Source organism: Brienomyrus brachyistius, chromosome 7 (assembly GCF_023856365.1).
Source record: "Brienomyrus brachyistius isolate T26 chromosome 7, BBRACH_0.4, whole genome shotgun sequence".
Taxonomy (NCBI): domain Eukaryota; kingdom Metazoa; phylum Chordata; class Actinopteri; order Osteoglossiformes; family Mormyridae; genus Brienomyrus; species Brienomyrus brachyistius.
The window spans coordinates 31,660,165-31,687,976 of record NC_064539.1 but is presented as its reverse complement, the minus strand read 5'-3'; the positions used below and the strand labels follow the sequence as shown (position 1 = coordinate 31,687,976).

General features: G+C 47.3%; 1 protein-coding gene across 1 annotated transcript; it reads left to right on the top strand.

The window, feature by feature from the left end:
- The first annotated feature begins 409 nt into the window (after nucleotides 1-409).
- rimbp2a (RIMS binding protein 2a) lies at nucleotides 410-27,791 on the top strand. The gene is made up of 27 exons (XM_049020107.1): nucleotides 410-1,680; nucleotides 3,143-3,323; nucleotides 3,837-3,920; nucleotides 4,469-4,603; nucleotides 14,780-14,923; nucleotides 16,287-16,376; nucleotides 16,695-16,817; nucleotides 16,999-17,103; nucleotides 17,774-17,824; nucleotides 18,137-18,268; nucleotides 18,424-18,595; nucleotides 20,219-20,352; nucleotides 20,658-20,737; nucleotides 20,918-21,027; nucleotides 21,342-22,103; nucleotides 22,552-22,703; nucleotides 23,218-23,811; nucleotides 23,964-24,080; nucleotides 24,618-24,764; nucleotides 24,846-24,963; nucleotides 25,153-25,281; nucleotides 25,393-25,547; nucleotides 25,688-25,856; nucleotides 25,980-26,083; nucleotides 26,187-26,258; nucleotides 26,396-26,488; nucleotides 27,174-27,791. The coding sequence occupies exons 2-27, from the start codon at nucleotides 3,309-3,311 to the stop codon at nucleotides 27,351-27,353; spliced, it is 4,167 nt and encodes a 1,388-aa protein (XP_048876064.1). The 5' UTR covers nucleotides 410-1,680; nucleotides 3,143-3,308; the 3' UTR covers nucleotides 27,354-27,791.
- The last annotated feature ends 21 nt before the right edge of the window (nucleotides 27,792-27,812 follow it).

The window sequence follows — 27,812 nt, the reverse complement described above, 5'->3', positions numbered from 1 at the left end:
CCTCCATTTTGGCTCCCAGTGCACCAGTTTCATTCTGCCAGCATTCTGGCTGTCAGTTCTTCGTTTTCATGCAGCATCCATTCTGACACACTGAGCCCCAGTTTCATGTAGCCTCTTTTCTGGCTCATAGTCCCTCAGAATCATGCAGCTTCCATTCTTGCTCTATTTTGCCTCATAGCACCTCAGTTTCATGCAGCCTCCATTCTGGCTCCAGTGCCCCAGTTTCATGTAGCTCCTATTCTGGCTCCATTCTGGCTCATAGCCTGGCGGCGTGGGGGGCCAGCACCTGCTGTATGTCCGTGGCCCTTCAGGGTCCCAGCGCTGGGGGGGGGGGGGGGGGGTACCTGGATGTGAGTTTGTGTCCCTCAGCCGTGCCCCACCCACATGGTGCCAGATGGCAGCACAGCAAGTTCTCAGCAAATACAGAGAGAGCAGGAGAGGACCAGAGAACAGAGAGAAGGGGAGAGATATGAAGAGAGTGAGGGAGAGGGAAAACAGGCGTTTCCTCCTTATACTGTGCAACGTTAGTATCAGAATTCAGTACATACATGTACACAAAGCTAGTGGTCTATATGTATCTGTTTCTCATTTCTCTCTGGGTTCAATTTTCATTGGTGGAGGTGGTACTTGGACTCTTTTGCCCTACTCAGGTGGCTCTTCTGAGAAGACATGGTGAGCAGTGAGGGACGATAGAGTACTGTGCAGCGGTGGGAATCCTCACAGGCCAGAGGGAAGCCACAGGGCGAGGAAGGACTCCTCACTGGGCAGAAGGAAGCCACAGGGAGAGGAAGGACTCCTCACTGGCCAGAGAGAAGCCACAGGGTGAGGAAGGACTCCTCACTGGGCAGAAGGAAGCCACAGGGAGAGGAAGGACTCCTCACTGGCCAGAGGGAAGCCACAGGGCGAGGAAGGACTCCTCACTGGCCAGAGGGAAGCCACAGGGTGAGGAAGGACTCCTCACTGACCAGAGGGAAGCCACAGGGCCAGGAAGGACTCATTACTGACCAGAGGGAAGCCACAGGGTAAGGAAGGACTCCTCACTGGCCAGAGGGAAGCCACAGGGCCAGGAAGGACTCATTACTGACCAGAGGGAAGCCACAGGGTGAGGAAGGACTCCTCACTGGCCAGAGGGAAGCCACAGGGCCAGGAAGGACTCATTACTGACCAGAGGGAAGCCACAGGGTGAGGAAGGACTCCTCACTGGCCAGAGGGAAGCCACAGGGTGAGGAAGGACTCCTCACTGGCCAGAGAGAAGCCACAGGGGAAAGAAGGACTCCTCACTGGCCAGAGGGAAGCCACAGGGCGAGGAAGGACTCCTCACTGGGCAGAAGGAAGCCACAGGGAGAGGAAGGACTCCTCACTGACCAGAGGGAAGCCACAGGGGAAAGAAGGACTCCTCACTGACCAGAGGGAAGCCACAGGGGAAAGAAGGACTCCTCACTGGGCAGAAGGAAGCCACAGGGTGAGGAAGGACTATTCACAGGTCAAAGGGACTCCATAAGGGTTATGGGCAGTCCACATGGTCCAGATGGAGTTTTCAGGCATGGAGGAGACCTAGAAACCGGTAATGACAGAATACATGGTGATAAATCATTGGTGATATTGCATTGGTGATGCATCGAGAAGATCAGCATAACATGTGGATTTGGCCTCTTCTTCTCAGGACCACTTATGTCACAGGTAAGATACCTGGGAAGGGTTGGAAGAGACAGAAGAAGCAATAGAGTGTGACACAGAGGTGCAGAGCAAAGCAAACACATGTGTTTAGAGAGAAAACAGTATACTACTACTACTACTACTACTACCACTACTACTACTACTACTACTACGACTACTACTACTAATAATAATAATAATAATAATTGGGGGCAGCCTGGTGGTGCACTTGTTAGCACTGTTGCCTCACACCTCTGGGACCTGGGTTCCAGTGGCCACCAGGGAGTCCATGTGTGTGGAGCTTGCATGTTCTCCTCGTGTTGTTGTGAAGTTTCCTCCTGGTAACCCGGTTTCACCCCAAAGTTCAAAAACAGACTTAATTGGAGGTTAAAACAGGTTAATTGGAGTTTGCAAAGTGCCTGGATGAGTGAATGGTGTGTGAGTGAATGGTGTGTGAGTGAATGGTGTGTGAGTGAGTGGTGTGTGAGTGTGCCATGTGATGGGTTGGTACCCCATCCTGAGTTGTTCTTAGCCTTGTGAGATAAGTGATGGCACCCCCTCCCCCCATGCAGTACAATAGGAGTCCATTGCAGGGCTGAGTAACTCCCCAGAGCTAATATCCCTGTAAGCAAAACTGAACGAGTATGGTTTTAATGTGGACTTAATCACTGTGGGTGATTCAGAATACCAAATATTTGCCGGAAAACACTTAGCTACAGAGCTTTGTAGGAAGGTAATCTGCAGGCCAGATGGATGAGCCCCTTAAGAGGGAAGCAAAGACCGGGGTTGTATGGAACTGACACCAAGATTTTTAACTACTGTATTGAGTTTAGCTGAACAATCATCAAGAGTATAGAGAATGAGCAAAGTGTTGCTGTGTCCAATAAAGTGCACCGTCCATGTATAAGGTTGGAGTATTATTGTTCAGTCCAGTAAAGTGTACTGTGCATTTATAAGGTTGGAGTATTATTGTTCAGTCCAGTAAAGTGTACTGTGTATTTATAAGGTTAGAGTATTATTGTTCAATCCAGTAAAGTGTACTGTGCATGTATAAGGTTGGAGTATTGTTGTTCAGTCCAGTAAAGTGCACTGTGCATGTACAATATAAGGTTGGAGTGTTATTGTTCAGTCCAGTAAAGTGTACTGTGCATTTATGAGGCTGGACCATGCAGTGGGTCTGGAAAACTGATGGATGAATGGATGCAGTATTACTGCAGTATTAATAAAGCAGTTATTAATAGTACTTCTAGATGAGTAAATATAATTTCACTGCAAGGCCGAGGTGAAGCAATGATTTCTTGGTTTTTCCTTGCCTATGCTTGCTGGTGTTTGTCTTTTTTTCACACATGTGAGTGCACACGCATCTTATCGTGTGAGCACACGCATCTTATCGTGTGAGCACACGCGTATTTGTTGTGAAAACACCCTTTTCATTTCTGGTGGGGTGCTAACCACTTCAGTAAAAAGACTCTGTCTGTGTCGGTAGAAGGAACCTGCCCCACGTTGGAGGAGGAGCAGAAACAGCTGAGCCCCCACCCTCTAGAATCTCACTCCACCACACCTGCCCCCAGGATCTGACTCCACCCTGCACCCCCAAGACTCTGCCTTCAGCCCACACCCCCAGCAGAAGTCAGCATCACTGCATTAATTAGATGACATCGGCTCAGGTACATCAACATTTGGGGTTTTCACTGATGGTTCTGCCAGACGGTTCTGCCAGGCGGTTCTGCCAGGCGGTTCTACCAGGCGAAAGTACCGGCAGGAGCAACATTGCTGTTTTTTGCCTTTTACACACCACATGTGACCTTAGATGAGAACCTTGACATGCAAGCACATGCTCAGGGTATCAAGTCGGAAGCTGGTTTAGGTGCCCTACCTGTGATCAGAAGGTCATCAGTTCAAAACCTCTGGACAGCAATGTGGTTTCACTGTTGGGCCCCTGAGAAAGACCCTTAAATCCAGTTGCTCTAGGGCCTGGATGACTTTCCTTTCTCAGAAATGTATGTTGCTTTGGATAAATGTGTGTACTACATGAATGTGAGGTTAAAACGTTGTTCTCATCTGCATAAGTTTCTTACCTTCCGGCCACATTCTGGTATCACATTCTGTGATGCTGCTGAGGTGAGAAGAAAAACATCGCAGTTCGATTTCTTTTCTGACATCTTTTCCGTCTGAGACAGCTAGACACAAGGCCGGGAGGCGCTGACGTGACCCCGATGGAGGCTGGCAGCCCGAGCCCCTGCCTGGGCCGGCTCACCCTAAAGGTACGTGACCACACATGCTGTGTGAGACCGCCATCTGCAGGCAGGGTTATGCACTGCACTACTGTGACTGCATGTTTGTGTGTTTGGGAGCTTAAGAACCACCTGCTGGAAGAAAGACAGGAGAGAAATGTGACTTGCACTCATCCAGCATGTGAAGAAACTGACCCCGTATGAAAGATAAATTTCATTACTCAGTTTGGAAGGTTTATTACTGAAAGGTTTCCATGTAGTGTTGTGGGGGCCCTTCCCTGACACTCTGATCTGACTGAACAACTTAAAAAGGACAAAGTGCAGTGCTTTCATTTCAGTTAAACTGCAGTATAATCCGTTATGTAAGTGAACGGAAGTAAGGGATTAACATCCCTGCACAGGCGGCTTACTTTTTGGGGCCTGGAACACAGCAGGCCAGATCGCCATGGTCACATACATGGGCGCTACTGTCATGCTATGACACAGAGGAAATTATGTCATTTCCTCTTTAGTAGGGGAGCTCTGCGCTCTCATATTCGCGCATCCTGTTTATCCGTGATCCCACATGTGAGTTGCAGGAGGTGATGGGAGGTCAGAGGTCACGGGATGTGGAGGAGCTCCTGAGGAGATCCCGGGCGGAGCTGCTGTGGGTCCAGAGACAGCTGTCACTCATCTCTAGGAGGAGCGCAAGTCACCCACGCGTCAGGGACAAGGTGAGCTCCTCACATCAGCTCATGAACTGCATGAGATGGGTAGATGTGCTGGAACCAGAGTGTCTGAGCTTGCAGTGATACACCATATGGACAAAAGTATTGGGGCATACTTATCAATCACTGAATTCAAGTGTTTCATTCAGACCCATTGCCGCAAGTGTATTAATTCAAGCACCCAGCCATGCAGTCAGGTTTACAAATATTTGTGAAAGAATGGATCATTCTGAAGAGCTTACAGTAAGTGAATTCAGGCATGGTGCTGCCATAGGATGCCACCTTTGAAGTTTATGAAATATCTTCTCTGCTAGATATTCTACTGTCAACTGTAAGTGGCATAATTTAGGAACAACAGAAACTCAGCCATGAAGTGACAGAGCATGTAAAGTGACAGAGCGTGGAAAGTGACAGAGCATGGAAAGTGACAGAGCGTGGAAAGTGACAGATCATGTAATGTGACAGAGCATGTAATGTGACAGAGCATATAATGTGACAGAGCGTGTAAAGTGACAGAGCGTGGAAAGTGACAGAGCGGGGTCGCAAAACGCTGAGGCGCATAGTGCGTAAAAATCACCAATCCAATACTCTGTTGACTCAAAAGCTGCAGAGTTCCAAACTTCCTCTGGCATTAACTCCATCACAAAACTGTGCACTGGGAGCTTCATGGATTGGGCTTCCAAGGCCGAGCAGCTGCATGCAAGCCTCACATCAGCAAGCGCAAGGTCAAGCCTCTGGTGGAGTGGTGTAAAGCATGCCACCATTGGGCTCTGGAGCAGAGGAGACGTGTTCTGTGGAGAGGCAAATCATGCTTCTCTGTCTAGCAGTGTGATGGACGAGTCTGGGCTTGGCGGATGCCAGGAGAACATTACCTGCCTGGCTGCACTGTGCCAAATGTAAAGTTTGGTGGAGGAGGGATAATGGTATGGGGCTGTTTTCAGGGGTTGGACCTCTTAGTTCCAGTGAAGGGAGCGTTTAATGCTTCAGCGTACCAAGACATTTTGGATAATTCTATGTTTCCAACTTTGTGGGAACAACAATTCTGAATAGATGGGCAAAATTCCTGTAGACACACTCCAGAATCCTGTGGAAAACCTTCCCAAAAGAGTGGTTATAGCTGCAAAGTGGGGACCAACTCCTTACTGATGCCTATGGATGTAGAATGTGATGTCATTAAAGTTCCTGTAGGTGTAATGGCCAGGTGTTCCAATAATTTTGTCCAGATAGTGTGTCAGACTAAAGATTTTAATTTTAAGATTGAATATCAACAAAAACACACCATGAGATATTCTTAAGCATGGATGGCAAAGTATGTAAACAGTATTAGCAAATAAGCAAGCAAGTAAATTTTTCATTTATAAAGCACATTTAACAACAAATGAAATTTATAAAAGTGTGGTACAAAATTTGCAGGTAAAAAGTGAAAAAAAAAACTACCGACTAAGACCAAACTGTACAATAATAGTACCAGACAAACTATAAGAAAGCAGAGATAAACAATAGACTTTTGTTAATCTGCTGTGCAAGCCAGCCTGTACAAGTGCGTTTTCAATCCAGATCTGAAAACAGTAACTGGCGAGCTGATGTTAAATGGGAGATTGTTCCGAAGATTGTGTGTGTACGAAGAAAAGACATGGTGACTCTTCCGTATTAGTTAGGCTCAAATACATCTGTTAAGCAAACAGTATTACTGTCAAAACCTGCCTCCGCCTGTTCCTGTTTCACCAGTTAAGTAAACAGTACTACTTAGATCTCCCGGGTTGGGACACTGTAAGAGATAACATAAGATAGCAGTTTATTGACATTGCATGACTACAATGAAATTTTGTATGGCAACTTGCAAGTAGAAAACAGCAGTGGGTACTAGGATAAATATAAATAAAAACCAGATAGAAGATAAACACATGATATGCCTGATATCAGAAGTTTGCTGGTTCATATCCCATGGCTACCAGAATGATTTTGCCTTTAAGTGCCTGAGCAAGGCTCTTAACCCCAGTTGCTGCCAATTGATTAATATATATTTTTTTTTTTACAAAAGAATATTCAGAGTGTTGGAGAAAGCGTCAGGCTTTCCACTCCAACTCTGCACACAGGACCAAACTACAATACAGTATATGTTGGAGAAAGCGACAGGCTTTCCACTCCAACTCTGTACACACCATTAATTACGAGACAACACACTTAGAGTTTTACTTGCACAAGGGTAACCACACTCTCTGCATGCTAGGCTACAAAGGAATGTGTTACAAAGGGTGGTTCCCCTTGGCACCTTTATTTATAGTCAATGGGGGGCAGGGGTCTTGGAGTGAGAACAAAGAAAAGACTGTGAGAGTAAGAAGAAGTTCTGGTTTTCCTCAGGTAGACAACTATTTAAACACGTGCTCAGGATACGTGTAAACTAATATAATCTAAAGTATGAAGGTAAAGAAAAACAAAATAATGTATATACATATTTACACTCATTGCTGATTATACAGAAATGATAACAAATGATTACTAACAGTTTCTTCAACCTAACAGTCCCTCCTGTTTATCATGACAGTATGATCAGAAGCATCAGTATTGTACAAATTGCAAAAACACTTTCAGCACAACCGTCATTCAGATCACATCATCATCATTATTAAGAGGGCTAGACAAGGTTAGTAAATCCATTCGTTCTTCTGCAGTGTATAGCAGGAAAACAGAACTAAAAGTATGTTGTATCATGGAACGGAGGCAGGGTATAATACAAATGAAACAACAACATACAAATAATAATGTAACAAGAATGGGGAGTGAGAACTTTAGCAGTAACTGCCACCAGGACCCAGTGAGAAACCAGTCCAACCATGAGGGACTGGCATGGGGATCCAGGGACATATGTGTACAGACATAACAGTTAGTTAAATTGTCTTTCTTTGCTGAATCATAAACATAACGATACCAGTAATTTTGTAGGAAAGGATGGGTCTCATTTGTGGAGATAGGTCTCAGGTGGGAACCATCATGTGTCCATCTAGGTGGGCGAAACACCTTCTCTGGTGAGTGCAGAAGCAGACCAACAATTCCCATAAAGAGAATTACACCGAGAGTTACCTTACCACATCCCCACCCAATCAGAGCCATTCTAAATGGAGTGCAGATCAGCTGTTTTCTTCACCGGGTTGAGACGTCAGTATCCTATTGATTGCTGCGCCTTTGTAGCGGACTTCCACTGCTACTCCGAAGGTACAGAGGTCTCTGATACGGGCTTGATGGGCTTACAGTGACTCTTATGTATCCAGGAAGGTCGCTCTGCTATTTTCACCGCTGTTGGTGTTGTGAGGAGGACTTGATAAGGTCCGTCCCACCGAGGTGTGCTCCACTCCTTTCGCAACAGGACCTTGACCAGGATCCAATCTCCTGGCTGCAGATTATCCTGTTGAACAGAAACAGAATTTACTGGCAGACTACTGGGGTTATGTTTTTGTTGTGATGATAATAGCTTACGCATCCAATCGGCTAACGTATTTTCTCTGTCTGCTTTCCCTATATCACTCATTTCGGTTGCTAAGGGAAACGGTCTACCATACACTATTTCAAATGGTGTCAATCCTGCAGGAGTGGGAGTTATTCTCATCCATAATTTTACTAGAGACAAACATTCTGGCCACGGTCTTTTTGTCTCTTCCATTGTCTTTCTGAGCCTTGTTTTAATGGTGCCGTTGGTCCTTTCCACTAAGCCTGCGCTCTGGGGGTGATAAGCGCAATGATTTTTTATCGTAAACCCGAGTGCTTGTGAGCAAAGGGACATGGTTTGATTCACAAAATGAGTCCCATTGTCCGATCTTATAATATGAGGTATGCCATAGGTAGGGAAATAATGGCCTACCAAACATTTTGCAACGGTCATTGCATCACAGTGTTTTACAGGGTATATTTCTACCCACTTAGAAAAGGTGTCTATAATGACTAGACAGTACTTCTTCCCTTGTGACCAAGATAATTCAATGAAATCCATATGTACAATTTTAAATGGATACTCAGCTGCGGGAAACTGGCCACGTTTTGGCCTTATGTTGCCTTGTGCATTGTGTTTACAGCAAATTAAGCACGCTCGACAAAATTGTTTTGCATAATCAGAAAAATTTATAGTATAAAAGTATTGTTGAATAATATGTACCATCCCTCCTGTTGAGACATGGGTGTTTCCATGGCTCACTAAGGCAGCTGTCTTGTATAAATTTTTTGGTAGGATGGGCTTGTCATTCATATAATAAGTTTTTCCTTGCTGTATTGCTCCTCTCTTAATCCAGCTCTGTATTTCTGTTTTAGGTGCATGAGTCTGTGCATCACATAGTACATCACTATCTATCAACAAGACATCTGTAACATTTAAGGCAGGTTGTTTTTGTGCAGCACCTTTCGCCGTCATGTCCGCAAAACTGTTTCCTTTAGCTATTGCGGAAGCATCAGTTTGGTGTGCCTTACATTTGCATATCGCAAGGCAATATGGTAATTGCACAACATCTAACAACCTGAGTAATAGGTTCGTATGAGTTAAAGATGTTCCTTGCGATGTCTTGAATCCTCTATTTTTGCATGGTGATGAACAGCTCCAAACACATATTGACTATCAGTGTATATTGTAAGTGGCTTGTTTTTGAAGAGCTCGCATGCCCTAATTACAGCATAGAGTTCAGCCGCTTGTGCTGAACAAGCAGGGGGAAGTGCATCGGCCTCTAACACTTCAGTAGATGTAACTACAGCATATCCGACCTTGTTCTTCCCCATGTCATTTTTTGATGCTGATCCATCTACAAAAACAACTGTTGAATCTGGTATTGGGGTCTGTAAAATATCTGCTCTTGGTTTGGTTTGTTCTTCCACAACTGCTTTGCACGAATGTGGCTCTCCATCTTCCGCTGTCGGAAGAAGGGTGCTAGGGTTGAGAGGACCACATCGCTGTATTGTGATGTTTGACTGTGAAAGCAGGAGTGAGACTAGGGTCAGATGTCTAACATGTGTGAGGAATGGCAGTGGCGTCTGCAGTAAAACTAAAGAAACTGAATGTGGCACCTTCAAAGTGAGTGGGTGACACAACACTAATTCTGCTGATAACTTCACTGCTTCTGCAGCAGCTGCACATGCCTGCAAACACTGCGGAAAACCAGCTGCCACTGCATCTAATCGTTTAGAATAGAACGCTAATGGCCTCTCTTTTGCGCCGAATGGCTGTGTTAATACTGCCTTCATATACCCTTGATTTGCATCAACACATAGGGTAAATGGTTGTTGATAATCTGGCAGAGCAAGTGTCACATTAGTTTGTAACATCATTTTTAAGTTTGTGAATGCCAATTCTCCTTCTTTTGTCCACTGAATTTTATCTTTCAGTGCCATGTCCTTCCCATAAATCAGGGTTTGTAAATGTTGAACGAGTGCAGCATAATCAGGTAACCATTCCCTGCAATAATTGCAAAGTCCTAAGAAGGACATCATTTGCTGTTTAGTCTTTGGCTTTGGTGCCTCTTGTATTGCCTGTTTTCTAGTTTCTAATAACGATCGACCTTGTTGGGAGAGTTTATGTCCAAGATATATAACTTCCTCTCTGCAATACTGTAATTTTTGTTTTGATGCTTTATGTCCTGTATCATACAAATGCTGTAACACTAACAGTGTGGCTTCTTTGCAATGCTGTTTTGTATCTGAAGCAATTAATATATCATCTACATACAGTAGCACTTGACTATGGGATGGTATTTTACAGGAACTCATTGAATACCGTAGTGCCATTGTATATACATGTGGACTTTCTGAAAACCCTTGAGGGAGTCTAGTGTATGTGTATTTATGTCCTTTATAAGTGAAACCAAATAAGTGTTGTGAATCAGGATGTAGTGGTACTGAAAAAAAGGCATTACTCAGATCCACTACTGAAAAATACTTCTTGTCAGGGGACAAGGAAATTAACAAAAGGTGTGGATTAGGCACATCTGGTGCAGCATGTTGTACTATTTCATTTACTGGTCTTAAATCCTGCACCATGCGCCATTTCCCTGTATGTCCCTTCTGGACAGGGAAGATAGGAGTATTGCAAGTGGCCTCAGGAGCCTCTCGCAATATTCCTGATGCCAACATATCCTGCACTACAGGGGCTATACCTTTCTCTGCTTCAGGTTTTAACGGGTATTGTCTAACTACCGGACGGTGTTCTGATTTCACAATTACTTTGTAAGGTGGAAACCCCTTTACCAGTCCTACATCAGTGGGGGAGGACGACCACAACCCTTCCAGGAGGTGATCTAGATCTGGACATGATCCCTCCTCCAGGGTTGGAAAAATTTGTCAGGTTGGGTCCTGCAAGTGTGTGGTGAGAGTGGTTTGAACTCTCCATCCCAAAGGAAACCGCCACACATTGTGTTTTTTGTCATAGCTCCAAAAGGAGCCAGGTACGGGTTGGTAGTCATTGTAACTGTGCATGGAATCTCGTAAGAACATCTCTACATCCCTCCACTGCATCTGAGGTGGTTTTGATAGAGATACGTGTGGTGTTTCCCCTCTGAACACAGCCTGTTGTTTATTAGATAAGATGACTGAAGCAGCAGAAAAGCCAGTAGTGGAGTTAACATATATATGTTGTAAGGTGATACAAGTATCTTGAAGGGCATGAAACGTTTTGTCATAGGCATAATCTGGTCCTGGGGTGCCTTTGTACCACATAGTGACGTGTAAGGCATCGCCAGGCATGAACTGGGTTTGTTTAGGGGACTGCTTTTCTCTAGTTTTTCTCAATATTTCACGTGTCTGTGCTGTCCCCCCCAGATCTAGGGACCAATAATACTGTGGAGCTGACATGCCATGTATCACGAAAGTTTGCTTTTCTACTATAGCCTTCATGCCAGTGGGTGTTGCAGTCACACTAATACCCATTTGTATCATAAGATCCCTTCCTAACAGATTGACTGGACATGAAGGGCTTATTAGCACTTGGGCGTGACATTCTAACTCTGTTTCCTCATCTTTTATGCTAACTGGATTTGTCAATTGATGACTTTCAGCTTGGCCTCCTGCAGTTCGGATATTTATGGAGGACGAAGAAAAGGTGACCCTTGGAGGGCTAGTGGTTAACACTGTTCTACAGGCTCCGGTATCATATAGGCACTCATATATTTTCCCATTTATAATAAGCCTTCGTTTTGGTAGTTCTTCAAGTTGTTTTAGTGCTAGCAGTTGGCAAACTGCTTGCAAATCTATCTCTTCTGTCTCATCCTGTTTTTGCAGCTTATCTGGCTCCTTTGATGGTTCACAGGCTAATTGTCATTGATTCTCTGTGGAATTTGGGTTGTTTATAAACTTGGTTCTACATTGCCTAGCTAAGTGCCCAAGTTTTCCGCATGTCCAGCAAGTGTTATCTTGCTGTAATAAATTTCGCTGATTGCTCCTAAAAGCACCTCTCCCCCTTCCTCGGCCTCGTGACCTTCCTCTGAACCCTCCCCTCCCCGGAGGATTCATATGTATTATTGCAACAGTATCATTAGCAGCAAACACTGCATCTGATTTCTGTTTTTGTGCTGTATGGGCGTGTTGGGCATATTCTAGGGCTTGCTGTACTGAACCAGTATTCTGATGTACCCAATGTTTATCTATGTATCTCTTCAGTTCAGGTTTTAGCCCTGCGATGAACGCACGTTTTAACTGTTGCTGATAAACTCCTCCATTTTCCTCATTATGAGGAATTCCTGAATTCCCTCTAAACACCACTCTCATCCTATCCATAAAATCCTCTGGCTCTTCTCCATCTTTTTGCTTGCATTGTGCAATTCTACCATAATCTGCTCGTCTCATAAACACTGTCTCTATCCTTCCATGTAATTGCTGCATACTCTGTTGCAGAGCTTGTGAATTATGTGCAAGTGGTTGATTGTCTGGTCCATGACCAGTAAAGTCTCCTGCTACTCTTCCCCATTTATGATTGAACAGCTGTCTTAAACATTGGAACATTTCTCTACCATTCAGGTGGAAACTGCTCTGTAGTTCCAATATTGCTGTCCAAAATTCTGGTACCCCTTCATCAACAGGAGGTATTCCCTTTAATGCTGCCGTTCTATCTTCAGCTGTCCATGGTCTATAGACTAACATTGTTTCAGGTCCTCCATCTGGCTCTCTATTAGGGTTTGCCACCTCCACTAGGGGGCATTGTAATTCTATTTCTTCCTCTTCACTATCAATATCAATGCCTTCATTTCGCGGATGCCATCGAACCTTAGCAGTAGCTAGATCGCGCACAGGGTATAACGTAGGATCTCTACTCCTAGTTATAATGGGGGAAGAAGGAAGAGCTGATGGCTTCTTTGGTATTGTGCCCGTAGCTGATGGTTGTTTTATTTCCCTTCTATCTACGGGTTGCATGGGGGCAGGCAATAGTGGTGGTGTTGGTGGTCTATTTTCTCTATGTTTTATTTTGGCCACCGTCTCATCATCTAAAGTGACTAGAGCGGCTGCAGTTAATTTATCCTTTCTATCATCCTTTTTCTGCTTTCTACGTACATCTCTTAACTTACTTTGTTCCAACCAATTATCTGAATACTTATATTCTTTTTTCCTTTTCTCCAATTTTCCTTTCTTCAAGGTTTGTAACATTTCTAGTCTTAAATTTCCTTGTAATTTTAAGATATCTGGAGTGTGGAGTTTCCCTTCAAACCCATGTTTTTTTCTCCACCTCTGATTACTTATTTGTCCTGAACCTGGTTTATATCCTTCCATAAACTTCTCATCTCCCTCTTACTCTGATTCTTTCCCATTTTTTTTTCTTTCCCGTCTCCGCACTACACAGGTCCTGGGTGGAAATTCACTGGTATGAGATATATGGGAGGACACCAATACGGCCTTCTACTGCACGCTGTTCGTGCAGCGGTATCGGTTTTCAGGGATGAAACCCGTCCTTGATCCTTCAATCACCAGTACTTCTTTCCCACCAGGCAAAATAAGAAATGGACTGACCAAAGCAACTCTAAGCCTCTATAATAGTCTTAGTCCAGTCATTCACACAATACATGCATGTTCATATTTCGCTTAATTACGGTTAAGCCTAACCCCTTTTCTGCTTAATTACGGCTAAGCCTAACCCCTTTTCTGCTTAATTACGGCTAAGCCTAACCCACGTCAATTGACCCGGTTATTTCGCTGAATAACCTTTGTTGTCTCACCTGTCCTGTGTGCCTGTGTTCCGCCACCGAGGTCCGTCAGACATCACCAGACGTCGAGCGCAGTTCTAACCACCGGCCTGATGACGAATTCACATCACAGGTCTTTCTTGCACCCGTCTCCGAGTGGCTGTCGACAGACTTCGGTGTCGCTCCTCTCGGTGCGCTGGCGATGTCGTCAGGTGTCCTCGGATCCGGCTCGAAGGACCAAATTATATGTTGGAGAAAGCGTCAGGCTTTCCACTCCAACTCTGCACACAGGACCAAACTACAATACAGTATATGTTGGAGAAAGCGACAGGCTTTCCACTCCAACTCTGTACACACCATTAATTACGAGACAACACACTTAGAGTTTTACTTGCACAAGGGTAACCACACTCTCTGCATGCTAGGCTACAAAGGAATGTGTTACAAAGGGTGGTTCCCCTTGGCACCTTTATTTATAGTCAATGGGGGGCAGGGGTCTTGGAGTGAGAACAAAGAAAAGACTGTGAGAGTAAGAAGAAGTTCTGGTTTTCCTCAGGTAGACAACTATTTAAACACGTGCTCAGGATACGTGTAAACTAATATAATCTAAAGTATGAAGGTAAAGAAAAACAAAATAATGTATATACATATTTACACTCATTGCTGATTATACAGAAATGATAACAAATGATTACTAACAGTTTCTTCAACCTAACACAGAGTCACACACCAAGACCAACATGGGTTCCTCTGATCTTGTGCACTGTGTGACTTTACAATGTGGGAAGAAAAATGAGCAATAAAACATGGAAAGAACATGTAAGTGCAGGAGAACCTGCATATTGGCCTCACAGACGGCTTTGACCAACATGAGCAACAGCCACACCTTCTGATGCATAATCTTCTGCATGATAAAAAGTACAGTGACATCAATGATTCTGGAGTCCGGTTCCCACTTCTTTTTCTTCCATACTTCCCCCTGTCTTCTTTCTCTGCCCTGTTTCTCTCCTTCCTTTCTTTCCTCATGGACCTTGCCCCATAGCTACGGAGTGACCTCCCAACCCAGCAACTCAGGGTGCTGCCACCCCAGAGCATGGAGCGCTGGCGCCTCCTAGAGGAAAAGAACAGGTGCCTCAGGCTGGAGGTGGCAACCCTCAGACATGAAAGGCAGCAGTGCCGCTCACTGGTGAGTCTGCGGGGGGGGGGGGGGCTGCCCTAAGAGGTGCATTTCAGCAGCTGAGGCGAAGACATGGCTAAAGGGCCTACATCCACTTTTTTGTACTCTAAAGGGTTTTGTAGTATTTATGTTTTGTCCTGCTGCTGTCGCTGTGTTACTGTAGATCTGTATGACTGTGGAGCTGAAGATCTGGAGGACTGTGAGGATGTAGATCATTTGGACTGTGACCATGTAGATCTGTATGACTGTGGAGCTGAAGATCTGGAGGACTGTGAGGATGTAGATCATTTGGACTGTGACCATGTTGATCTGTAGTACAGTGAGACTGTACATCTGTTGGACTGTGAGGCTGTTGAGCTTTAGGACTGTGGAACTGTAGATCTGTAGGACTGCGAGGCTATAGATCAGCGCAGTCACACTCTGATGAGGGAGAATTCTCTCTGCTGTGTCAGCAGACTGTAGTGTCACATTCCGGAAGACATCGCACCTCAAGGCACATTTGAGAAAGCAGTGATGAAGGAGAGATGATGGTAATTTTCTGTCAGTAGTTCATGAAAGATAACAGTAAAGCAGCCCTAGATTAGTGCAAGAAGAAGATGAAACCAGTAAGGCGGGACAGACAGGTTACATAGAAATGTCCCTTTGCACCAGTGCAAGTGGAGAAGATGTGAAAATCAATGTAAAATTCAAGTCAATCAATGAAAATAAAAATAGTCATTGAAACCTCAAGTCTCTTCCAGCTGATGAGCCCTTGAAGTTGGGACCAGGTGCCACTCCCCTGCGTGCCTGGGATCGATCCCTAAAAACACACAGACACACCCGCGTCCATCTCAGTCTGTGTACAGAATGTGCCAAGGCTGCCCCACATCCTTCTCTCTCTCTGCTCTAGCTGTCGGTCAGGAATCCCAACAAGGTGATTGGCTTAGTTTGTTAGGCTGCCTCATCAATGCCTGCTTCACAACAGAGCAGAGAGGGGACAGACGCTGGTACACACACGCGTACAAATGGCCACCGACACACAGGTGTATAGACCAGCACAGATACTGGGAAATGACTTGTAGACCATTTTTCATGCAGCACAGGATGGTTATGGGCTGGTGGTTGGCATGGATATTGTTACTTTCTCCCCCCCAAACCCCACGCCTGTTTCCTCCTTCATCCTGGACCACAGGCTCATGCTAAACCCCGGGTGAGTCAGCCAACTCCGGCAGAAATTACTGCGCTTTTGAGATGCTTCTCCAGCTTCTCATTTCTTTTAAGCAATTATTGACAATGGAATTTCTGAAGGTTCTGGATGAAGCAGCTACTGGCAGTAGAATGACTTCCTGTGTGACGAGATGAAGCTTGTACTTCTCTCCATTTCCATATGTAGAAGAATGAGCTTCACCAAGCCCTGCAGGAGAAGAGTCGTCTGAACCAAGAGCTTTCCAGCCAGATCCAGAGGGCTGCGCAGTATGAGCGGGTGAGAATCACTGATGTAGGAACATGTGTGAGAAGCAGGTGACATAGATCCAGGTGACGGGTTATCAGGAGACATTTTGCCTGTTTTTGATATCATCAGGTGATGTTCAGTCAGGAACTGTTCTCGTCTGGTTCTGCTGTGCTTCTCACATGGTGTCTGCCAGTGGTATTGCATAATTTATCCGCTTGTGTGCTTCACTCCACTATGAAGAATTTATTTAAGATTAATTCACCCACTGGCATTGTTAGACCCTGTAAGCTGATTTAAGAGACTGATCTGAGGTCAGGCTGGGTGATCCGGCAACCTTTCAACCTGCAGGTGAAGTCGGACTACGATCAGCTGAAGGAGACCTGCACCTCTGTGATTCAGGAGAGAGATTCCGCCCTGAGGGAGAGGAGCCAGCTGCAGGGCAGGCTAGAGCAGCTGGAGCAGGTGTTGCAGGTGGACATACATCCCTCAGCCTCAGGGGGTCAGCATAGTGTCTGACAGTGACCATTTCATCCCCTACTTATACAGACAATTTATAATTATGTCTGGCAGTGGGATATAGACTGGGACACACTGCATGCTTACTGACCCCACCACACCCCTGCTGCCCCCGCTTCCCTTATCCCCTCCCCAGCACATGCACGAGGCTGCAGAGAGGCAGCAGCAGCTGGAGAGAGACCACGAGTTGGCGCTGGAGGTTCTTCATGCCAGACAGCAGGAGATCAGACATCTGCAGAAGGTGAGCTACAGAATGTCTATCTGGGGGGGTATGAATGTATGAAAGTTGCATTTCTACTGTGTTTTTCACAATAGCCAAAGCACTTTACAGAAGCACTGGGGAGCCACTTCAACAGCCCACCTGGATGATGCTACGGCAGCTACTCTGTGCCAGTACGCTCACCACACGGCAGCCAAGGTGGTGAAGGGGCAGGAGAGAATTGGCCAGTTAGGGTTATATAGGGGATGATTAGGATGCCAGATCTGATAGGGCCACAGTGGGCGATTTTAGCCCGGATATCCGGGTACCGCCCCTGTCCTTTCGGAAGATACCCAGGAATGTTTTATCACCTCAGAGAGTCAGAACCTCAGTTCAATGTCTCATCTAAAGAACGGCACCATTTTTACAGCACAGTGTTCCTGTCACTGCACTGAGGCACTGGGATCCACACAGACCACAGGATGGGGTAACCTGTTCCAGCAGCAAGCCAGCTTCCCTAGTTGGTTTCCCATCCAAATACTGGCCAGGCCCAAACCTGCTTAGATTCATGTGGAGCATCTGGTCTGAGTGGCAGGTGGGGTAGGGGAGAGGGGGCTCAGTTTAGAGTCACTGTTTGGTCATTAAGAGGTCATTGGCCATGCATGTCCCTCTGTATAGAGGGCATAGAGTGTGTCCTCTGTGTTCTCTGCAGGTTCAGGTAGAGGCTGAGAAGGAGCATGAGGGCACAGTGCACCAGCTAGAGGTGAGTCAGAGCTGAGAGATGACAGGTCAATGGTGATGTTTAGAACCATGGACCTGTGTGTCTCCTTAATCAAAGAAATGCACTGGCAAATGTCAACAGATATTCTATGCAGAATATGTATGCAAACCCCCTGATGAATATGTGGAAACACCCCAATGAATATGCACAGATAGATAAAGAACCATGTGTTTGCTGAAGGCAGATGGAACACAGCTTTGTTGCCTTGGTGACAGCCTTGTGATGCGAGTGGTGGTGACTGGGGGCTCTGTGATCTGCGTCGGGGGGCTACTGGAAATCCTCTGCTCCTTACAGAAGCACGTGACACTTCACGTGGGAAAATTCACAACGGGCTTGTTAGCAGATGTCAGGCCGATGATGTCATGTCATACTGGCTACCTGCTGCATCCTCAGACAGTCACTGCCAGGCAGCACTGCACTGTGACAGTGAGTGTTTAGATGTTAAATCGGGCATTAAGCACTTGGTATTGTTTGCAAACATCTGTTTTTTGTGTATCCATCTTTCCATCTAATCGCTGTATGTATCTTCCCATCTTTACCCCTGTATTCTGTTCTTTCTGTCTGTTGCCTGTCCACTGCAGGCCAGGGTTAAGGAGCTGGAGCAGAGGTGTAAGACTCAAGCTCAGCAATTCAGCCTCCTATACCAGCAGCTGGAAACGTTCTGCTTGCAGTCCGGAACGGCGGACACTGCTGGTCCCGTGGATAAGAGTCTGATTCAAATTCTCAGTGGACTGGCCTCCGGGGATGAGGAAGGTAAGCCACACAGCCAACCTCACGTGCAGGGGGGGGGGGCAAGCTTATCCACAAAGGGCCAGTGCGTATGCAGGTTTTTGGGGTAACCTTTAGGTCAGCTGCTCAAACCCAGGTGTGAGGACTCTTCAGCCAATCACTTCTGTAATTAGTAACCTAATAAGGGAGATGCAGCAAAAACCTGCACACACAATAGCCCTTTCTGGATAAGATTACCCACCCCTGGTATAGTGGCTTGTATAGCTGCCTTCCAAGCAGGGTTTGATTCCCAGCCAACACAACCATAGTCAGTGGGCTAAGTCTCTGTGTGTGGGACCAGAAGATCACTCGTCAGGCCCTGGCCTCAGCAGAATGGTCATGTTATGAAAATTCTTTATTGGCCATTTGCATTTTTCCCTCTTTGATTGCCCCCCATAGTGCAGGGTCAGTCAATGTGCAGCACTGCTGGAACTGACCCTGCACTATGGGGGGCTATCAAAGAGGGAAAAATGCAAATGTCCAATAAAGAATTTATCTGTTTTGGTTCTGTTCATCGTATCATGAGTAATGATTATGTTTTGATAAGACTGACCCAAAGCAGAGGAAAATAATGCAGCGAAAGTGGTACCTGCAGTGCCTGAAAGTGACGTGCAGTAGCCAACAGTCGGCTGCCCGTGTGAGGCTACAATAACCTGCCCTGGCCGTGTGAGGCTACATTAACCAGCCCTGGCCGTGTGAGGCTACATTAACCAGCCCTGCCGTGTGAGGCTACATTAACCAGCCCTGGCCGTGTGAGGCTACATTAACCAGCCCTGCCGTGTGAGGCTACATTAACCAGCCCTGCCGTGTGAGGCTACATTAACCAGCCCTGCCGTGTGAGGCTACATTAACCAGCCCTGCCGTGTGAGGCTACATTAACCAGCCCTGCCGTGTGAGGCTACATTAACCAGCCCTGGCCGTGTGAGGCTACATTAACCAGCCCTGCCGTGTGAGGCTACATTAACCAGCCCTGGCCGTGTGAGGCTACATTAACCAGCCCTGCCGTGTGAGGCTACATTAACCAGCCCTGCCGTGTGAGGCTACATTAACCAGCCCTGCCGTGTGAGGCTACATTAACCAGCCCTGCCGTGTGAGGCTACATTGACCAGCCCTGGCTGTGTGAGGCTACATTGACCAGCCCTGCCGTGTGAGGCTACATTAACCAGCCCTGCCGTGTGAGGCTACATTGACCAGCCCTGGCTGTGTGAGGCTACATTGACCAGCCCTGGCTGTGTGAGGCTACATTAACCAGCCCTGCCGTGTGAGGCTACATTAACCAGCCCTGCCGTGTGAGGCTACATTAACCAGCCCTGCCGTGTGAGGCTACATTAACCAGCCCTGGCTGTGTGAGGCTACATTGACCAGCCCTGCCGTGTGAGGCTACATTAACCAGCCCTGCCGTGTGAGGCTACATTAACCAGCCCTGCTGTGTGAGGCTACATTGACCAGCCCTGCTGTGTGAGGCTACATTAACCAGCCCTGCCGTGTGAGGCTACATTAACCAGCCCTGCTGTGTGAGCCTACATTGACCAGCCCTGCCGTGTGAGGCTACATTAACCAGCCCTGCCGTGTGGCCACTTGCCCAGTGTCTCTGTGTTGCTACTCCAGGCCACACAAATTCTGGTGACCGGTGGCTGAAGCCCAAGCTCCTCCCAGTGACCCCAACCAGTGAAGAAAGGACTCAGGCAGCCCCCCCAGCCCCGGGTGGGTCTTCCAGCCCCCAGCGGGATTCCCAGCCAGAAGTGCGTCCCGGGTTCCAGCCTGTTGCCTTCTCTGATGTCCAGTGGTCTGCTGACCTGTGGCACGATGTCTCTTACCACCCTGTTCATCCTACCTCTCACGTGATGTGAAAAACATGCATGGCATGGCCGATGTGTACATCTGTCATGTGATCCTTAGCCATTTACTGGGTTTATTGAAGATCTTAAAAGGTATGACAATAGTATGTGTGACCTGGGATTAATTATTATATATTCACCCACATCATGTGGTCATCAAATACTATCGCTCTTAAGATGGCTCACCCTCTGCCTGCCCCCCCCGCCAGATGGACAGTGACCTGAGTAGAACGACAAGGTCTGAGACCCGATTCGCGGGCACAGTCCGCCTCTGCAGCGCCCGCTACAGGTGAGCGGAAGTCAGGCTTAAGGCACGTTTCCACTGGGTTCCTTTATGGAAACAGTGGACGCCATGGTTACCACCTTGCCCAGTGTTGCCTTTCAGTTTGTATGAAGGTGATTGTCTCAATGCTGTTACTCAGTGCTGCCCACATACCTCACACACTGCACTCTTCCTTGCTGCCTCCAGTTATAACCCTTATGATGGCCCCAATGACCACCCGGAGGCAGAGCTGCCCCTTGTGGCTGGGAAGTACCTCTACATCTATGGCACGATGGATGATGATGGCTTCTACCGAGGTTGTGTTGCATGACATGTCTGATCAGGCCCAGTTATAATGTTGCCCTGTGACCTTAAAGAGGGGTGTTAATTATGTGAATGTCCAAAGTGCATGATTGTGTGAATTTGTGCATTTGCGTAAGTGTTGGTATTTTGACTGATTGGGTGGCTTTTCTGTTTTTCGTGCAGTCAGTAAGGTGGCGTTGAATGTCCTGTTTGCGGGCTTTTTCCAGGTTCCTGCTTACAGGGCCGGTCCTGATATCGGGTAATGTCTGTACACTGCTCTGCTGGGATGTGACAGGCCGACCTGATCTGCTGTGTCTCTTTGTCTCAGGGGAGCTGCCTGATGGTCAGCGGGGCCTGGTACCCTCCAATTATGTGGACTTTGTCCAGGAAAAGGATGTGGCCCTCACCCCAGGCTCTGATGACAGCCAGGAGGCGGAGCTTGACAGGGAGGAGGGGAGGTGCAGCCTCCAGGCTGGGAAGGGCAGCCTCAATGCAGATGAGTTGGAGGAGGAACTTGTACCATACCCTCGCAGAATCACCCTGATCAAGCAGCTGGCGAGGAGTGTGATTGTGAGCTGGGAGCCTCCGGCAGGCCAGGGGGGCGGCATCGACAAGACGGGTATCAGCGCCTATGATGTCCTTGTGGACCAGGAGGTGCGTTTCCGCATGCCCCCCACTGGCCGCCGCAAGCTGCTGATTGAGAAGCTGGAGCTGTCAGCGCAGGCCTATCGGATCTCAATCCGCTGTGTGACGCAACACGGCGTCTCCGATGAGCTCTGTTGCAGCCTGCTGGTGGGCCGCGGCATGGTGCTGGCTCCGGCACATCTGCAGCTCCATAATGTCACTCAGCACTCCGCCGATCTGTCCTGGTGGCCCTGCGACAGCAACTACAAGCACGCAGTGCTGCTGGATGGGGTGGAGCGTGTGCTGGTTGGACCGGGTCGATACCGCTGTCGGCTGCGTGGACTCAGCCCCATGACAGCATACCGGGTCACTGTGGTGGCCCATCCGCACCGTGTTCCCTGGCGGCTGCCGCTGGAGCAGCGTGAGCAGCGAGCGACGTCCTTGGACTTCTGCACACTGCCTGCAGGTCAGAGACTCTACTCCCTTTGGGAATATCATACGACACTATGACATAAATACTGGCACTTCATCACATCATGTGCCATGCGACGCCTCGCGTGATTGAAGGGGGCTTGCTGAGTCACCCCAAGTGCTGGTGGGGATGGAGCAGTATTTAGGAAAGGGGGGATGGGGTCACCTTACAGACCAACCCCTGGGGTGCGTTTTGTCTTATTATAAAGGATTTCCTTCAGAGCTTCATATTTGCAGCAATCACAGGACCAATCAGCAAACCTCCTTTGTCATTCTGAGGCCCCTGAGGGGGTCAGTCTGAGGCCGGCCTGTTAATTCGCCCTCCACCCCCAGCAGCTGGTGGACATGCTGTGCCAGCGGTCAAACTGCTCCCCATAACCTTAAGGTGAACTGGACTCTCACCCTCATTGCTCTTTATTCTGGTGCCTGTCCCACCACTTCAGGTCCCCCCCTGCCCCCCCAGGAGGTGCGGGTGCTGTGCGGGCAGACGCCAGGTGTGCTCCATGTCAGCTGGAAGCCACCCATTCTTACATCCTCGGGGATGTCCAATGGAGCCTGTGTGACCGGCTATGCTGTGTGCACCAGAGGACAGAGGGTAAGAACATGTCACTGCTGTTGTCACGGAAACAATAGCTTTATATCTAAGGAGTGTTGGAATTCTCGTGTATGACATCTGTAGGGCTTGGATCACCTGTGATACGTGAACTATATGTATGGACTTATAGAATCAGGTAGCATTTCTCAGCCATTACTATAAATCTACAAACCAAGGGTGACAAAGATGAATGTATGTTACACGGGAGTCTAACATTTATTATTTTTTTAATATTTAATGTATCATAAACTTTTTGGTTGTGATAAGGAAACGTTTGAGTAAACTGGCAGCATAACAATCACAGTTCGTTGTAGGTCACACTTTGAATGGGGCCTATGTGATGTACTGTCACCACCTAGTGGACATTTCATGAATAACACAGCATCGTGATTAGTGGTACTGGGGAAACTGCTCTTACGCTATTAGCTTAGTAAAAAAAAAAAAAACACACATGAAAAATCGTTAATTAGCTGTGTGAGTGACTTTGGAAATAAATGACTTCTTCTCCCGGCAGATTGCAGAAGTGATGTACCCTGCAGCAGAACATGCAACTGTGGAACTGAACCGGATTGGGCACCTGGAGGTCCGAGAGCTTGTGGTCCGGACCCTATCAGCACAGGGCGAGTCCCAGGATTCAGAGGTCGCCACCATCCCCCAGGGGCTCCTAGTGCCTCCTGCTCCGCCCCCACTTCCACACATCCTACTTCCAGTCTGCCCCCGCCTTGTTGATTTGCCACTCCCCAGTATCTCTACAGACCCCCACATCCCCAACCCCATCCCGCAGAATGAGCCCATCTTCCAGCCACACCAGCCCATTCTACAACCACCCCCACTGCACAGTACTCTCCAGGCTCCATCAGGTGATAGCTGGGACAGGGCGATAGATCAACCCAATCAATGCACAGAACCCGGCCAGTCCTGGGCTTCGGGCTGTCACCCACCATCGACCCTAGTGCCTCCAACCCTGGAGGCTCCATCCTTCCAAGCTCGTCGCTCACCTTCCCCCCAGAGGATCCTGCCGCAGCCTCAAGGTGCCCCCATCCCCAACATGGCCATCAAGGCCATGGCGAGAGAGGCGACACAGAGGGCAGCCTCCAGCGTAAGCCAGGTCAGTGCCACCTATCTCTCACCTTCTTAACATGGAGGCATGGTACGTAAGCAGAGCCCAGCAGTAGCTCTGGGTCAGTTGTCAGTGTGGTGCTGCTGAGTGCCATGTGTTGCTTCTGTCACTAGCAGTATGCTGCAATTTTTTTATGTTAGATGATTTATGGCACTCAGAGCTCAGATGAAGAAGAGGATAACTATGAGCATAAGAACTTAAGACAGAAAGGAATTTCTGTGCATGACTTCCTTACAGACTCCGAGCTTGGAAGACAGGTGACCAACTTGTGCACCTCCAGACACAGCACATGTACAAAGGGCCCCTTTAATCTGAAAATACTGATGTGTGCTTACGTGCATAAGCAGGGCACAATGGGGAAAGTTGTGAGTCATGTAGTGCATGAAGTAATGCAAGATTTAAAATCACATTTCACATACGGACCTTCACAAATTGTGTTTCGCTAGAACAAAATTAGCATTAACCCGGCAAAATATTTTTTGTGGTTTTTGTGTATAAAAATCCATTTGTAAGAACACTTCCATTTAGATAATCTGGTACCAAAAGCATTCCAATAAGTGTAAACAGACCAATAAAAGCAACATTTCAGTAAATGAAACATTCCACTGCCAGTAACGGTTGAATAAATTAAACACTCTGCTGTCTGTTCAGTCACGTGAAATTCAAATTTCATTTAATAATTCCACTAAAATTCCAGGATATTCAGCATATAATTATGACAGTTAGCAATCCAGTGCTGAGAATGTTTCAGTTACTTTTCAGTGACAAGAACATTTCATTGCTCCCGGCTTCAGCGAGGGCACAGTGCGGACTACCCCAGTGAGAGCAGCCGGGGCTCAGACCTGTCCGCCATCACGGAGGAGGATGAGGAAGAGCTGCACTCGGTGATGGACAAGGGGGGTGTCCGCCCCCACAAAGGCTCACCCCGCAGTGTGCTTAAGGTGGGCTAGACCAGTTCAACTTAAATCAGAATTTAGCACTGGATTACTGGCTGCCATATGAAGAGTTTTTATTGTTTTAAGATTTTAGGGAGCTGTCGCCATGTGGGCCGGTCTACCCCAGTGAATTCATGCTCAAATCGAATGTCCGCCAGTAGCGGTGGATCCTACCAGAGAAGAGCCATCACGGTCCCATCCATTGGTCAGTGAGTAGCTCTTGCAGAGGACACTTCCCCCCTCAAAGAAGCAGTCATACCTTCTGCTGCTCACAGTACTTCTGTGTGATCTAAGTGTTTTAACAGACTGTATAATAATAGAATGTTATTCATATTCAGCATATGGAGAGGCAGAATTATCAATGCATGATGTTTTGATTGGGTGCTTCCTGCAGAGATCACTCCTGAGAGTAACAGTGAGGAGAGCCTATCACTTGCCAAAGAACAGATCCGTTCCGATGCCAGCCTGACACAAAGAAAGTTATGGCCTCCATTTTACAATGGATCTTCAGAGCACATAAATGGTGAGTGAGCCTCTTTGGATGAACCAGTGGACCAGCTTTACAAAACCAGTTGTCTCCGATGCAGCCACCCCAAGTTTTAGTTGTAAGTGCCTTTTTCCCACTGCACTGTAGATGGTGCCCTTGGTCAACAGCATGATGGAGTAGCAAGGCCCAAGGAGTTGTCTCGGATATTCGTCGCCCTGTTTGATTACGATCCCCTCTCGATGTCCCCTAACCATGACAGGGCCGTTGAGGAGCTCTCCTTCCAAGAGGGTCAGATCCTGAATGTAGGTTTGACAATAGAGGGTAAACCTCTGCATGCTAACAAACTGGCCCAATGAAGAAAAATCCAAAAGCTTGTAGCTGGTCCAGTGAGCGAGCAGCAGGAGTCTTTCCTGTCATGACACAGTGGCTGCCTCATTCCCAGGTGTTTGGTGATAAGGACAGAGATGGGTTCTACTGCGGAGAGATTAATGGTAGAACGGGCCTCGTCCCCTGCAACATGGTGGCGGAGATTGAAGCCGGGGACCAGAATACGACAGACCAGCTAGTTCGTCAGGGCTTCCTTCCCCTCAGCACCCCAGTAGCTAAAATCGGTAACTGACCTGCATGCAGTGCTCTGATCCAGGATCAGCCCGTGATACGCAGATGGGCGAATCAGAGATATTTGGCAATGTGGGACACTTTTCCTGTCCTGTCTCTTACTCTGGCTCATAAAGATAGGAAGAGGCAAGGTGGTCGACATCTCCCCACACCCAAGAGGAAGGTGGTGGCACTCTACGATTATGACCCCAGGGAGAACTCGCCCAATACTGACATGGAGGTACTGGGGCCCTCAACAAGACCTTTTGATACTATTTAGATGTGTCTATTTGTACCTCATACGTCGTCAGTCTCACAGAGCTCTGTTCTGTCTCTGCTGAAAGGCCGAGCTGACTTTCTCTACAGGCGACATCATAACCATCTTGGGGGAAATCGATGAAGATGGCTTTTACTACGTAAGTCTGGAAGGGGCAGTAATACATATTGCACATTAACCTATGAAACAAACGGCTAAGGTTCAGTTGACATCAGGACGTGAGCCATGAGCCAATTCCTACCACGATGGTTCTCTCTACTCCGGGTCCTCTTATAGGGTGAAATGAATGGACAAAGAGGCCTAGTTCCCTCCAACTTTCTTGAAGAAGTGCCTGACAATGTTGAGATACATCTGACGGGCACCCAAACCGTAAGCACTCTGCTTTTTCTGGACCATAGCTGTGGGAAATGTGATCTAGTGATCGCCTCAGCTTGATCCAAAAAGAGCAAAGAACAAGACAGAACAGCTGACTAATATACTATAGATTTAGTGAGATGTCTGGGGAACAGATTAGTATTGAAATGTATGAGCTCATGCCTCACATAGTAATGAGCACTTAACTCACTTTAAACACTTTCTGGTGAAACATAGAAAGACCTTTGAGTTGTAACAGGCATCCATCCCTCAATTCCTGAACCAACTTCATTTCAAAAACCAGAAGCTGAAATTTATGCATCAGAAACAATGAATTCCTACATGCTTCAGACCAAAGGTCCCACAAAACCAAAGATGTCTAGAGCTAAAAGGGGAGGGAGAAAAGGCAGCAGGTAGCATGAACCAATGGAGATGAAGGAAACTAAATATAGTACTTGGAAAACAAGCAATTGATTCTTCTGGTTCCGTTAATATATGAATATACTGGAGTTTATGTATATATCCATATAGCGAGAGCAGTAGGCTCTTGTACATTTCTCTGATGCTCCCATGTAGGCTAATTGACAGGGAACTGCTGTATCACTCTGGCCAGACACACTTGTCACACTGATAAACTTGTACTGGGACTGTCATGGTGGGGTTCTCACTCTGTAAGCCCTCCCATACTGATCTCCCACAGGTGCTCCAGGAAAGCAAAGAGCCTCCCCAGACCACAGCCTCCCCCAGTCCTGGCCCTTACCTACCTGCCATCGGGGCCAATGTGGCCCCCCAAAACCCGACCTCCAAGAGGAAAAAGGGATTGCTCTCCAAGGGGAAGAGGCTGTGGAAGAGGCTAGCGACGGCCAGACGGGCCACCTGACCATGGCATGACATCACCCAGGATCCTATCACCTTAAGGTCAACAAGCAGGCGTCTTTCACAGATGCGGTCCGGTAAATACATTGGGACAGGTGCCATGTGAACTGCCATGCAAGGACCTTCTGAAGACTTACAAGGTGGTGAGACTCTCCCCCGTTTAGGAGCCCCATTGACAGATCAGTGTAGCATGTACAGCCCCATGGGCGAGTGATATCTGGAATGAACAGCAGACTCCCCTCCAAATTTCTTGCCTACAGGTCTGAGCCACTGAACATACCACCAGATGTTCAGCTGGAGCTTAAATAAGAACCTACTTAAATAAGACACCGTGGAATCATAACAGAAAGCTATCTAATCTACAGATTCCACCCCACCACATGAGAATAATTAAGCATCTTTCAAAGCTCCCAATGTGCAGAATAAAATGTGTGTGCTGCAACTCAGTGTTATGTGTGGGTTT

What these genes read in the sequence shown, in the direction of transcription:
- rimbp2a (XM_049020107.1), top strand. An exon ending in AGCGGGATTCCCAGCCAGAA is followed by an intron (nt 20,353 to 20,657) that starts GTGCGTCCCGGG and finishes CCCCCCCGCCAG; the next exon opens with ATGGACAGTGACCTGAGTAG. An exon ending in CAGCCTCCAGCGTAAGCCAG is followed by an intron (nt 23,812 to 23,963) that starts GTCAGTGCCACC and finishes TTTTTATGTTAG; the next exon opens with ATGATTTATGGCACTCAGAG.